General features: G+C 41.3%; 1 protein-coding gene across 2 annotated transcripts; it reads left to right on the forward strand.

Moving 5' to 3' along the window:
* Positions 1-1,230: 1,230 nt before the first annotated feature.
* On the forward strand, positions 1,231-8,023 carry LOC124136599 (ikaros family zinc finger protein-like). 2 transcript variants are annotated; one of them, XM_046502568.2, is made up of 3 exons: positions 1,231-1,351; positions 3,594-3,999; positions 5,848-8,023. In XM_046502568.2, the coding sequence occupies exons 2-3, from the start codon at positions 3,606-3,608 to the stop codon at positions 7,338-7,340; spliced, it is 1,887 nt and encodes a 628-aa protein (XP_046358524.2). In that variant the 5' UTR covers positions 1,231-1,351; positions 3,594-3,605; the 3' UTR covers positions 7,341-8,023. The 2 variants fall into 2 exon arrangements, with proteins under 2 accessions (XP_046358524.2, XP_046358525.2); XM_046502569.2 differs by having other exon boundaries at positions 3,594-3,903.
* The last annotated feature ends 6,998 nt before the right edge of the window (positions 8,024-15,021 follow it).

A 15,021-nucleotide genomic window follows, 5' to 3' on the forward strand; every position in this document is an offset into this window, starting at 1 on the left:
GGAGATCAAGAAGATTGAAAAGGCAGACAGACGCTCCAGGAAACAAATAGATCTTGGAGGATCATGCAGACCCCGAGCTCGTGTTGACAGACAAAGGGACGAAAGAATTGAAAGACTAAAGACACAGCTTCTTATATTAGTGGAAGATTAAACTGTAATGCAATTTCTTGATGCCGTTGGATATGTACTAAAGCTACAGTAATCATGAGTCATTATTATTATTACTGCATAATGTAAATATCAGCTATTAAACAATGTATGTCTTCTCTGTTTAACCTTCTTTTGGGTCAGTTCATTATTTTAGAGGTAACACAGCACTTGACTTATGTGCAGTCGGCTGTAAATTTGTTTTGATAAGGGTGTAGGCGAAATGAGGTGTAGGCGAAATGAGGACAGGCCACTGATAGGTAAAAGAACAGAAATGGCAATGGGCAAATTGAAGCCAGCTAGATGTAGTTGATATTTGCATTTAGAATATGCCCAGCCATGCACATAAATACGTTCCCTATTTTGTAAATGAAACTGCTGTACGATATATCCCATTTGACAAGTAAATATACATACATCTACATGAGTCTACATACTGGGGGTCGTATGATCGCTCCTTGCTACACTATGTCTATCTTCGACTGCTTGGGTAATTCTCACTGAGGCTTCTGATATACAGTAAACTACGGTTATAACGATCTCACAGGGACCAGTAATTGTAGTTCGTGAGAACCGTAGTTCGTTAAGCATATACAGCACATGTACAGTAAATGGTCAGGACAAAAAACAAGTTCGTTATATCCGTCAGTTCGTTATAAGCGTGTTCGTTATAAACGTAGTTTACTGTATGGTGTAGAGTACGGGAGCCACCCCGGATATTCATTTCTGATTCCCGATAAAACATACTTTTCCTTATGTTGATTGTAAAAATGTTATCAAAGAAAAAATGCAACGAAATATAGGCGGAATTCTTATTTAAATCGAAGTTCAAACTAGTTTGTAAGATATACTGTAACCAAACATTTTTTTAAAGTATTTTTTAAGTATCACTAATGAAGCACTGCTGAAAGTTCTGAATGTTAGACGTATGTGCAGTAAAGGTGGCCTCACACTGTGGCAAACTCCCACCTTTCGAGATCATCTAAAGTTAGAATGCTATGAAGAATTAATTATTTACGATGAAACGCACATGGGTCAACTTTCTGAATTACCTCCCTTTATTACTATCCCTCGTGTGAGGTGCAAAATTACACATACCAAAATAATCAACATGGCTTCCTCTTTGACCGAGGGCAGCTAAATGTGATTTGAAATTTGAAGATATTTGATACCTTAGAGTACCACAGATGTTTTGATATAAAAGGTTTGATATTGACACACTTTGTGACCTTGAAAATGTGGTTGTCGGTAACGAAGCATGTCTGTGTATGGCAGATTTAACGATTCAATGTAAGCTTCATAATTTGATGGCGTCAGAACGGTGTCATTCTATGGAATATTGATTAAATAATCAATCCTGGAGACATGGTTTATCGTCCTTATACACACCAGCCACCATTAATTATGCCAAATTTGATCAATCATGTTTTTATCGTTATGAAACTGCAAGATAGGGATTTTCTTACTCGAATTTCATGGTCATTTTGACATTTTGTGGATCGTGTGAAAGCACATGGCGCCATTTTGATTGACCTACAGCCATATTTCGTCATTTCTATATGCATGTGGTTGTATCGCTTAGACAAATGACAGTGTTAAGTAAATATCGAGAGGTGTCTTGTTTCAAACACTGGACCATGCTGTCAGATTTTTTTCCGTGTAAAGGGGAGTAACTCTTGATTGTCTGCTCATGCCTCCACAGTATACTACATGTATCTAAAAAGAACCATGAGTGGTATTCTGGTGTCTGTATGTTTGACAGTATCATGGTTGTTGGTGAACACATTGTTCGTCATATTCCATTTTTGGATAGTTCAAATTTGTTGACTGAGAATATTGAACTAGACCTGTGATGTAATTTTTCCTGTGTTTATTCAAGTGTGATTTTACAGACTTATTGTTTGGTGGCCTAGTATTCATGTATTTGTATGAGTCAGATTATCTCTAGCATCTAATGTCATGTAATTTGTCAAATTAATCTTTCTATTAGACAAATACTGTAACGTGATGCTGAGTCGTAATAGTGTGCCATGAAAGTTCTGAGTAATTTCCCGGGATAATTCTACAATGGGACCAGTTGCTACAAATCTTTCACTGGTTTCAGAACCTAACGTTACATTGGTCCACATGATATAAATTGCATTTCAAATTAGGAGGTAGACCTATTGTTTTAAAATTTGAGGTTGTCTTACAGCGATAGAAACTAACAGCTTTAGCTCACTAGTCCTTATAATGATAACATAAGCAAAACCCCTTAAAAAGGGCAAATTTCTATTACTCCTTAAGATACCTTAACTATTGGGCAATTTGGCAGGGACTAAGGACTAGTGCCAAATTAGATATTTTTATATCGAGCCTAGTGCTTTATCACATTTACAGACTGATGAATAAGTGTGTATTTGATGATACTGTGACAGCTTATTATGTTATAAGAATCTCTTGCTCTGTTAGCTGTTCAAAGCAGGACTTTACTTAATCATTAAACTCTGACTTGTGGAACTAAGTAAACACAGAACGTACAAAGAAACAAATCAAATGATGTTTAAAAGAGGCTTCTTTTGATATTAGTTTATGCCCCAGGGCTTGTTGTTCAATGTTAGAGTTCAACTCTTCCTTCACATTATACGCCATGATGCTGTGCAGCAGTGTCCTTGTGACTGGGTAAATACTTGTGATGATGTCATCAGGCTTCTTGTTGTGTGTATCCCTTTTTGTTCCCTGGACTTACATAACTGGAACAAACTTTATCTGAAGTCTGTTTTCAGTTGCTGTATACAGGGTAAACATGGTAAAGGATGTGCCAGTGTCAACCTTGCTGTGTTGGAGGAGGAAGGGTTGGCCATCATCATGTTCATGTAGGAGTCTTGTGTTTTGGAGAAGGGCTGTTATCATTATCAAGTAATCTTGTATCAGGGAAGGAAAGAGAATTTGTAGAAGTTTCCTAGTTTTAGCAGTGTGATCTATGATATGTTAGTTTGGTGAGCGTTGTGCAAGATTGGTATTTTCCCTATTAGGTTATGTGATGGAGGTCAAGTAGGTCTCAGTAGAGTCATGTTTAATTACTTTCAAGAGACAATATATTGTGATTTTTGTTTTCTTTGAAAGTTATTCCATGTTTACAGGGACAGTCTTGCACTAAAAGAATAGTGACCATGAGTATATCTAGAATATGTTTATCTTCTTATGGTTACGTACATTTTGATTGTAGAAACAATTCTTAACCTATTAACAAGACCTGAAAGAATTTTTTTTCCAGGATATTTCCATGGTGTAATTTTGTTTAGGAGTTAATATATTTCTTCTTTCCTGATGATATATGCTCTGTTTTTCAGATGGTTTGAACAAGGGCAGATGACACAAGGGTTGATGACGTGTGTTCTGTGTTTCAGATTGGTTGAACAATGGCATATGGCGCAAGGGCTGATGACGTGTGTTCTGTGTTTCAGATGGGTTGAACAATGGCGGAGGACCAGCCCCACCCACCAAGCAACGAAGCGAAATGTAACCCGGGCCAAGGTGCTGTTGCCCGTCTGCTTCTGGCGAGTTCCATGATCGCCCAGGAGGAGGCGAGAAGGGATGGCGGCAACACACACGACAAGCCCATGGAGGTGTCGGACCACCGTCCAGCACGTCTTGACTGTCATATGCTGGACAATAACAGCGCAGCAGATGGGACCCCTCCACCAGACGACCTCAGTGTTGGTCAGAATGACCTCTCTCCCGACGTCTACATCACCTATCCCCCGTCATCGTCAGGTTTGAACCCCTCCGGTAGACTTTATAACTGTAGATTCTGCAATTTCTCCACTGTGACGTACTCTCATCTACAGCTTCATATGCCCAAACATGGAGGTTTGTGGATTTCCAGTCCCTCTCCTGTACCCAACCTCAGTATTGAAATAAATAGAGGTGGCAAAGTCTGGAACTAGGACACAGTCCAATCTTGGAATTAGGGAGGTTCAAATCTGGAAACTAGGCATGATCAGATAAGAAGAGGTCAAATATTGGAATTAATGATCAAATCTTGTAATTAGAAGGGTTCAAATATTGGAATTAAAGATCAAATCTTGAAGTTAGAATTGTTTTTCGTTGGGATGGGGGCTATTGTAAAAATGTCATAATTCATCTTTTGGATTGTTGTTTGAATTGCTCACATAAATCAGTAGTTTCCATCTTTTTGAAATTACCTGTTTTTTCATGGACATGTAACATGAATTTCTAGAGGGAGTAATCTGTATGCAGAACTTGTGTCATTCACGTTGTAGTTTTTACTTTGACACCATTAAGGTTGCATGAGTTTACTTCAATGTGGGTAAAAAAAAACCATGGGTGCCTCACCTGACCAATGTATTCATATAGGCTTGAGTCCTTATATCATATGTATCCGGATACATGAGTGATGATATGATACGTATCCCGATACTTGGGTCATTTTATTATACGCATCACGATACATGAGTGATGATATGGTACGTATCCCGATGCTTGAGTCTTGATATGATACGTCTCCCGATACTTGAGTCTTGATACGATACGTAGGGTGATACTTGAGTCTTGATAGGATATGTATCCCGATATTTGAGTCTTGATATGATACACAGAGTGATACTTGAGTCTTGATATGATACGTATGGGGATACTTGGGTCTTGATATGATACGTATGACTATACACGAGTCTTGATATGAAACGTATGGTTCTACATGAGTCTTGATATACATGTAATAAGTATCCCGATATTTGAGTCTTGATATGACACATATGACTATACACAAGTCTTGATATGACACATATTGTGATACACGAGTCTTGATATGACACATATTGTGATACACGAGTCTTGATATGATAAGTATCCCGAAACACAAGTCTTGATATGTTACATATGGTTCTACACGAGTCTTGATATGATACATATCCTGATACTTGAGTCTTGCTATGATACGTATCCCGATACTTGAGTCTTTATATGATACGTATGGTGATACATGAGGCTTTATATGATGCATATGGTGATACATAAGTCCTGCCATGATGCATATCATGATATTTGCTTACAGTTTCCCTGCTGTTTTGGTGATGGTATTCCATGTTGCATGTTGCCTTGTTGCTATGAACCAGTTTATATTGGATTTAAGTGAATGGTTAAGTCACATTCTTTTAGTGATATATGACACATTTAGCATTTTGTTTTGCTTTAGTTGGTAATGTAATACAAGCCAAGTAGTTGTCATGCTGATTGTTGAACAAAAATATTACTGGCCCCCAATAAAATCTTACTAAGACACAAAAGAGAAACTTTCTTCCTTTCAAATCTTGGGTGATGGGATAACCTTGTTGTTAAAGCGTTCATAACGCCGAAGACCCGGGGCAGATTCCCCACGTAGGTACAATGTGTGAAGCCCATTTCTGGTTTCTCCCACTGTGATATTGCTGGAATATTGCTAAAAGCGGTGTAAAACTACACTCACTCACTCACTCACTCACTCACTCACTCACTCACTCACACTCACTCACTCACTCACTCACTCACTCACTCACTCACTCACCCAAAGCTCTCACTCACTCACTCACTCACTCACTCACTCACTCACTCCTATCAAATCTCCGTGGTTACTTTGGTAAGGCAGATAAAAGTTAGGATGATGTGTAACATGAACTGTAGCAGAAGCAGTATTTCATTCGTCTCTGTGTGTTTCAGGTTTGAAGGCCCTCAAGTGTCCGATGTGTGATTACTCCACGAATGACAAGAGCAACTTCCGTCGCCACAAGCGACTTCACATGCGGAACAACCCCGCCACAGTCCTCCGATGTGGCAAGTGTGACTTCTCCACGGTGTTGCCTCGTAAGATCCGGGAGCACTACAGTCAGGACCACGGGGAGGACTACGGGCCGCCGCTGCAGCCGATGCAGGAGGCGACGGCACTCAGGATCCAGACATATGGAGACAACCACTTCGGTGGTCGCCACATGGAAATCCCACATAATCAGTGCACCCAGACAGCCATGCCCGTCGGTACAATTCACACGTTACTCGGGGCAGCTCCTCCCAGCATGCAGTTTGCCAGGGCTGAGCCGCAGATATTGACTAACTGTGTCACTCAGTATCGGCCTTACGAGGTTCCCACTCAGCGGGTTGCGCAAGAAAACCACATGGCATCGGATTATTTGAGATCCATAGTGTCGAACATCATCACGACCCATCACACGCCTCGGGTGCCAGCTACAAGCACCATCACATCATCCAGCTTCTATCTCCCACCGCCTGTAGAATCGTCACAGGGATTGTCTCCCCTTAATCACCCTTTAACAAGGCAGCAACAGGGGGAATCATCGGAAGAGGAGGTGAAGGTGAAGGTCGAGCCAGTAGATTGCGACGGAGCATCGGATGTGTCGAGTTCGGCTACACCAGTGCGGAGCAATGCACCAAGACATATGGAGGCACAAACAACACAGAGACTCTCGATGGAAATGTTCGAACCAGCTCCTGCTGGAGATCGCAATAATGAAGCAACGCCATCTGGTGAGCATGGAATTAACAATGTCAAGTCGACTGAGGCAGTAAGGCCTCAGAATGTGGTTCGCTCAACAATTGAGTCACATGATATTCGACCATCTGTCGTACCCCGTGACATTCGCTCAATGGTAGATATTCATGAGAACAGACCCATTGCGGATACCCGTGAAATACACACAGTGTTCGATTCGCGGGATGTTCGATCAGCGATGGAAGCACGTGATATCCGACAAGTGATTGACCCTCGGGATGTTCGAGGAGGGGTTGATGTTCACTTCACAAACCGACATATCAAAACAGAAATGTCAAATATTGGAATACAGTGTACGATGCCTGCAATTAAGACTGAAAGTGCTGCAGTGTCAAATGATAATTACGATCGGCGGCGCACTAGGATGTTCCTGGTTGAGAGATCAGTTCAGTGTGAGTTGTTGTCATCGGTTAGACGGATATCTTCAACACGTCTTGTGTCGGACACAAACGAAGGTGACCAGCCACTCCTGAGGCCGGGGTCAAAGTGCACTCATTGTGGCGTGACATTCGAAGATGAGGTTTTGTTTTCAATTCACATTGGGTGCCACAGTCACACTGATCCTTTTGTATGTAATGTGTGCGGTAAGCAGTGCTATAACAAATATGGTTTTTATTCTCACATCATGAGAGGTCATCAGCTGTAAGAACCCGTCTCTGGCACTGTTGCCATGGATACATCTTTTTATGGTGTACAGCTCATGTAAATCTCCAGGATTTGTCCTAAAAGTGTCACGTCCTAAAAGTTTACCAGTTGTTTATTTTACCTCACACAAGCTTTATAAAGTAACTGCAGATAGGTGCCTCATATTTCAGATTCAGGCTCTAGTGCTATTATGTGAAATTCTGTTTTTAATTATTTCATAGTGTCCATAATTTTGCATGTTTCTATTATAAGATTAAATATTTTTTCTGGTATATACAAGATGGAATATTAAGAAGTGGAACATATGATTATGATGATGTCTGAAAAAGTGTATCAGGGCTTGATTTAAGGAAATCGATTAAGGAAATGACAACCTAGTTGCACCCTGGTCCCATAACTTTATGAAATTTGAAAGATGCATAAGCCTAAATAAATAAAGTCTCAGGTTTCTAATGACAGTGTCATGATTATACATTAATTATAGGCATTGCTGCAAAATGTACATGTGTACCTAATCTTCAAGTACCCACATTTTGATGACGTCAAGCCCAAGAAAGTGTGACAAATTACACATACCGTATTCGACGTAATAAGCGCCCAGGGCGCTCTCAAAATTAGAAACAGGGGGCTCTTATAAGAATATTATTTTGGTGGAAAAAACAGATTTGAAAGATAAATATCGTGGTTTATGCTGACAGACTGAAATGTTTATATACGACAGATATATTTTTTCAGAATTTAATTGCCCATAATTAAGGGTGCATATAACACACGAGTGCGTATTATGCGCGAATAAATAAGTCTTGTGTACATTGATCAATCGGAAGGGATGCTAATTGGGAGTGTTCACTAGCCAATATATGAGCAATTATCGCCGTGGGCGCTTATTAGAGCGGGGCGCTTATTACGTCGAATACGGTAATACCGGGATTAGTGATCTTATATGGTACATAAAGCTTAAAGGTATCGAGTGTGTTCAAATATTGTTCTTAAGAAAAGTAAGGGCTAGACACAAATTTGAATTTTTTTACAAGCACTTGGTGCATGTTGACACAAATATAGGTTGCACTATTCAGTCACAGGTTTCACTGGTGCATGTTTTATGCAGCTAGATCAAGCCCTGTATATGCTATGATGATATGAAAGCTATTAGATATGGAAAGACAAGAGCTGTGACACAGCAGGTCGAGTTGCAACCAGCTGAAGACATCTTATTTCCTGATGTATTTCAAATGTGGTGTTTTTCATCTTGAGTAAATACAAACATTCAAATTCAAGAACATAATTTAAGTATTGCATCATCAGCTATGTCTGGTGGTGTCATTACACTTGAATCCATGGCAACACATGTACTTTGTTATCAGCTCAGCTGTGTTGAAATGACCTATGACCCGAGGCTTACATTAAGTGTGACATGTAATTGGTTGGAATGTAATTAGCCATGATGCTGTTGGAGACTTTGAGAAGGTTCCACGTGAGCTACAGAATCCATGTATGCGTAGCACTGAGGACATGTTTTATACTTTTTCATTTTTTGGTACATATTGCAATTTGGGCATTTATCATGTTTATGTTAAAAAACTTGAAACAGGAAGTATTGAGTTATTGCTAATCAATACAGTGCTAAAAACTACACATCAGCTTTGATTATCATTGATCAGTCAGCATTGATTATTGTACTTATGCTCACAGGAATAAGGCAATCCTTCCAACAAGTTCTATCTCAACATCCTATGTTGCATTTTTGTAAAGGTTTCTCTGTCCAATCTGATCGATAGTCTCTGGTAACCATGGTAACCTGAATTGTGGTGATGATTTCCTTCTCTGAAGCCCAGTATCAATGGAATATGAATATTTTCAACTACATTTGTATTCCTTGTACAGTTTGTACCTGTCTATTAGTTTCATAATTATCTTTGTTGCCATGGTTACGAGAAGCTCTAAGATTGGATAATGGCTGTCACAGCAAAACTACATGCAATGTATTTGTCTATGTTGACGTAGATGAGTTGAACACTTGACTTATGTTAACCACTACAGCCAGGTATTGAGGCAGCAGGGAGGAGGTTGGAATTGCCTCCCGAAGAGGCTGTTGAAAAAGCCTCCGAGCACAACTTGCAATCTTTTACTATGTTGATTTAACACTAAGTGTCTTTTATATTACAGTTGTTACTTCATAACTCCGTCTATGTTCTGTACGTACTGAAATATTTTCAAAATGTTTATTTCAACGTTTTTCTTTTGTGGTGGAAAAGTGTCTTGTTGCTGTTGCACTTACGGAATATCATGTGACCTTTCAATACGTAGTTAGTGTGTGTGTGTTTGTGTCGGCATGTATCATGACATATCAGCCTAGGAAATAGAGCCACCCACATCTGTCAATCAAGTCTTGTGGGTGAATTTTAGCCAATGAGAATGCTGTGTTACAGGCACGTGTTTCTACTTGACAGGGATACTTAAGTTTGCGGGCGTTGGTGTAGATGACCAGGGTTCATCATAGCCCTGTCAGCTCTTGTTCATACCGAAGCTGGATATAACTTGTATAACAGTTTGAATGGACAACTACTTGGATATAACACATATATTGATGTAATAGTCTGGTGTAACAAAGCTACATCTACTCGCCCATGTGTGAGTGAGTGAGTTGGGTTAAACGCTGCTTTTAACAGTATTCCAGTTATATCATGGCGTGTTAGCTTAATGTGGGAGGAAAGCCCGAAGTGATGCAGGTCTTAGACGTTTACCACTCGGTGAAGCCCACGAGCATGGGTATGGTGCTGACAAGCCTAGAAACATAATCGGGGCGAACCGGGATTCGAACCCACAATCATAGGTTTCTGGTGTGCCCAAGGGACGCAACTCTGCACAGCAAATCGCGGCGCCCTTCGACCATGTGTGACAATTAGCACTACAAAATACTGTTAATATGAATGACAACCTTGGATTATAACACTGATTTTGAGAGAACTTGGATTGCTTTATATACTACCCAAAAGAAGTTAAAGAAAACTCGATAATAACTACGGTAATATGAAAGAATGAGGTTCCTTAACTTCTTTTGAGTGGTATATGATGTCAACTGTATTTGGATAAGGCTCCGGAAAAATGTTAAAGCCTTAGGGGGTACTCAATGGCTCAATCACCAGAACATGTTACCATGGTTACCTTGAGATATATCAGGGAAGGCCAGACCATTTTGGGGCCTTTATCATGTTTATCTATGCTGTTAACTTTTGTTGGAAATACATCATTTTGCTATCTGTGGATTGGCCTGTTGCCATGGGTACCTTAAAATATGTCAGGGAAGGCCAGGAAATTTGGGGGCCTTTGTCTATACCGCAGAGTCTTGTGGGTAATACAGCATGTTGCCATCTGTGAATTGGTCCTGTTGCTTTGCTTACAGCATGAGGGTCCCAGCTTTAATACTAATTTGGTGTCTTTCTTTTTGGTACTAAATGGATATCATCATTATGATGACATTTGACTGCTGTGAGTCGTTTGCAGGCCTTGATACTAGTGACCTAATTAGAAAATGCTTTAGATAATTGTCATCAGCTTTTGTGACTTTGATGATTTTGTATATCTCTCGATGTGAGTCATCCCTCTCTTGAGCATGTTTGAGTCTGTCAATAGGGTAAAACTTGTCTCATATGCAGGGTTCAACATATATATTTTTCTGCAGAAAAATCACTGGTCCCAAGGAATTGTTTTTTACAACTACAAAATATCAGATTATATTTTGATATTAGTCAAATCTTTATGTCAAGTAGTCAACAGTGTCTGTTCTTTCATCCTGATTAACATAGGCGAAATATGCAGACTTGCAGGTCATGGTTCCACTGACAAGTTGGACAACTGTGAAGAAATGGCCCTCCGTGATATTGACTAGCGTCTGTCCAGTGGACCAGCATATTGGACCAGCATGTACGTCCCACCCTGGAGTGTGGAAATTGGTCTCTGCTTGTTGATCCATTGCCATTAATGAAGCAGGAAACCATCATATTGTTGTCCAGGGAGACTGTGTTGAGATGTGTTGCACTCGGTGTTTGAAACATCCATGTTAGACTTTGCTTTAGGATACCTCACCATGACTGATGGCCGCCGTGGCGCTCGGTGTTCCTCAAGATGGATGGGAACATACCTGATATTTGAAATCATTTTGCTGGAAACATATGAAATGGAGAAGGGGACAAGCATGTATTGTCATGGTAACTACTTTCCTCTCAATAACAGTAACCATGGTTACCATGTACCCATTCTTCAATGTGAGGGATACGTCAGCATCTTTTTCTAGTGGATTTTCAAAAATTTGTACTTCAGCTTTTTATTGGTGTAATTTACAGAAAGTTCAACTGCTGCCTTTTTGTCAGTGTACCTGGTGTGTCTGTGATGGAGAATGGTGGTCCACCTGTTAATGTGACTGTCAGTGTACCTGGTGTGTCTGATATGGAGAATGGTGGTCGACCTGTTAATGTAACTGTCAGTGTACCTGGTGTGTCTGATATGGAGAATGGTGGTCGACCTGTTAATGTAACTGTCAGTGTACCTGGTGTGTCTGTGATTGAGAATGGCGGTCCACCTGTTCATGTGACTGTCAGTGTACCTGGTGTGTCTGATATGGAGAATGGCGGTCCACCTGTTAATGTGACTGGCAGTGTACCTGGTGTGTCTGATATGGAGAATGGCGGTGCACCTGTTCATGGTACTGTCAGTGTACCTGGTGTGTCTGATATGGAGAATGGCGGTCCACCTGTTAATGTGACTGGCAATGTACCTGGTGTGTCTGATATGGAGAATGGCGGTCCACCTGTTCATGTAACTGTCAGTGTACCTGGTGTGTCTGTGATGGAGAATGGCGGTGCACCTGTTAATGTAACTGTCAGTGTACCTGGTGTGTCTGATATGGAGAATGGCGGTCCACCTGTTCATGTAACTGTCAGTGTACCTGGTGTGTCTGTGATGGAGAATGGCGGTGCACCTGTTATTGTAACTGTCAGTGTACCTGGTGTGTCTGATATGGAGAATGGCGGTCCACCTGTTCATGTAACTGTCAGTGTACCTGGTGTGTCTGTGATGGAGAATGGCGGTGCACCTGTTAATGTAACTGTCAGTGTACCTGGTGTGTCTGTGATGGAGAATGGCGGTGCACCTGTTAATGTAACTGTCAGTGTACCTGGTGTGTCTGTGATGGAGAATGGCGGTGCACCTGTTAATGTAACTGTCAGTGTACCTGGTGTGTCTGTGATGGAGAATGGCGGTCCACCTGGTGTGTCTGTGATGGAGAATGGCGGTGCACCTGTTCATGTGACTGTCAGTGTACCTGGTGTGTCTGATATGGAGAATGGTGGTGCACCTGTTCATGTAACTGTCAGTGTACCTGGTGTGTCTGTGATGGAGAATGGCGGTCCACCTGTTCATGTGACTGTCAGTGTACCTGGTGTGTCTGATATGGAGAATGGTGGTCGACCTGTTAATGTAACTGTCAGTGTACCTGGTGTGTCTGTGATTGAGAATGGCGGTCCACCTGTTCATGTGACTGGCAGTGTACCTGGTGTGTCTGTGATGGAGAATGGCGGTCCACCTGGTGTGTCTGTGATTGAGAATGGCAGTCCACCTGTTCATGTGACTGGCAGTGTACCTGGTGTGTCTGTGATGGAGAATGGCGGTCCACCTGGTGTGTCTGTGATTGAGAATGGCAGTCCACCTGTTCATGTGACTGGCAGTGTACCTGGTGTGTCTGTGATGGAGAATGGCGGTCCACCTGGTGTGTCTGTGATTGAGAATGGCGGTCCACCTGTTCATGTGACTGGCAGTGTACCTGGTGTGTCTGTGATGGAGAATGGCGGTCCACCTGTTCATGTGACTGTCAGTGTACCTGGTGTGTCTGATATGGAGAATGGTGGTGCACCTGTTCATGTAACTGTCAGTGTACCTGGTGTGTCTGTGATGGAGAATGGCGGTCCACCTGTTCATGTGACTGGCAGTGTACCTGGTGTCTGATATGGAGAATGGCGGTCCTCACATTACTGTTATGCACTGTACTTAACCACTCTGCTCTGAACATGCTGGTCTTTGGTAATTATGGCAGTGATGGAATAGCCCAATGGTTAAAGCGTTGTCTTTCTCGTACTGGAGACCCAGGTTTGATGCCCAACATGGGGACATATTCTTCCGTGATATGGCTGGAGTTTTAATGAAAGCAGTGTCTGACCCAACTCGCACAGATAAATAGGATTTGAGTTTGTCATCTCACTGATTTGTGATAAACATGATCTTATGCCAGTTCATATCTGTTCAGTGAGACAAAGGTTTCAAAGGCTACACGCCTTAAAGCGAACATTGGCCTATGGTTCTTGTATCCCTGAACACAGACTCCTGTTTCTGGGGTAGTTTTGAGGGACCAGTGTCCGCACCTCCCTGACCGCTTCAGTGTAATGTCCCCTTATATTCTGGTAGAGCTATGTCGCTGAGACCACAGTTCATAGCATTTCCACAATAGATTAGGATTATACTTGGTGTTCGTGACAAAAGTTGTGAGTCTCTGTACATTGACGGGTGCGGTCGGGTAGCCTAGTGGTTAAAGCGTTAGCTTGTCACGCCGAAGACCCAGGTTCAATTCCCGGCATGGGTACAATGTGTGAAGCCCATTTCTGGTGTCCCCTGCCGTGATATTGCTGAAATATTGCTAAAAGCGGCGTAAAATCTCACTCACTCACTCACTCACTGTACATGGCAGCAAACCAAAAGTCAGTTTTCATCAATCTTCTGCAGTAGATTGTAATTGCTCCTAACCGTGAACATTGATTTTCGATCCACCAGTACCCTTTCCTAATAATACCTGTGACCTTAGACCTGATTGACCTAACATGGCCACATTGAGATACAATATTCTGTTAATATTCAATAGGCCTGTTGACGTGATTAATCCCAACCAACAGGTGCTTGTACTTGTGTGAATGAATGTTTGTCATGCTTCAACATAGAACATCACTAGGATGTATTTGACAAAAAAACACTTCAAAGAAATAGTTTATCCTCCTTGCTTCCTGATTGTTATACATGTCTATTCATGTCTCATCTCCGCCTGTTTGAAACAAATGTTTGTATATATTTCACACTGAGGGGATCCATGCCCATGCTATATACTGCTTATGACATAGGTTCTTCCATTGTGCCATTACCCAGAATGCCATCATTTCATAAGTATGACCATAATTAAGTAAGGATAAGAATTTATGGATAAACAACTTCTTTATTACAATTAAGAGCGACGTTTCGGTGTAGGTTCTAACACCGTTATCAAGTCATCATCACTTGCTTGATAACGGTGTTAGAACCTACACCGAAATGTCGCTCTTAATTGTAATGTAGAAGTTGTTAATCCATAAATTCTTATCCTTACTTAGTACTCCAACTTCTAAATGCCTATCAAAGAAGTTATGACCATGATAACCAACATCTGCTGGTGTAGTCGTGGCTAGAGACAACAAACATGGTCAAGATGTCAGTGCAGTAAGAGATAAAAGCTTATCCCCTTTATGAACAGCGATCAATATAAGGACAAGAATTGGGTGGGTAAATGAGAGTGAAGATGAGTTTGCTTGGTTATAACTCACTCTTAGTTGCGTTTGGGGGCGGTGGGGGTAACCTAGTGGTTGAAGCATTCGCTTGTCTTGCCCGGG

Source organism: Haliotis rufescens, unplaced genomic scaffold, assembly GCF_023055435.1.
Source record: "Haliotis rufescens isolate VD_foot unplaced genomic scaffold, xgHalRufe1.0.p SCAF_12, whole genome shotgun sequence".
NCBI lineage: Eukaryota > Metazoa > Mollusca > Gastropoda > Lepetellida > Haliotidae > Haliotis > Haliotis rufescens.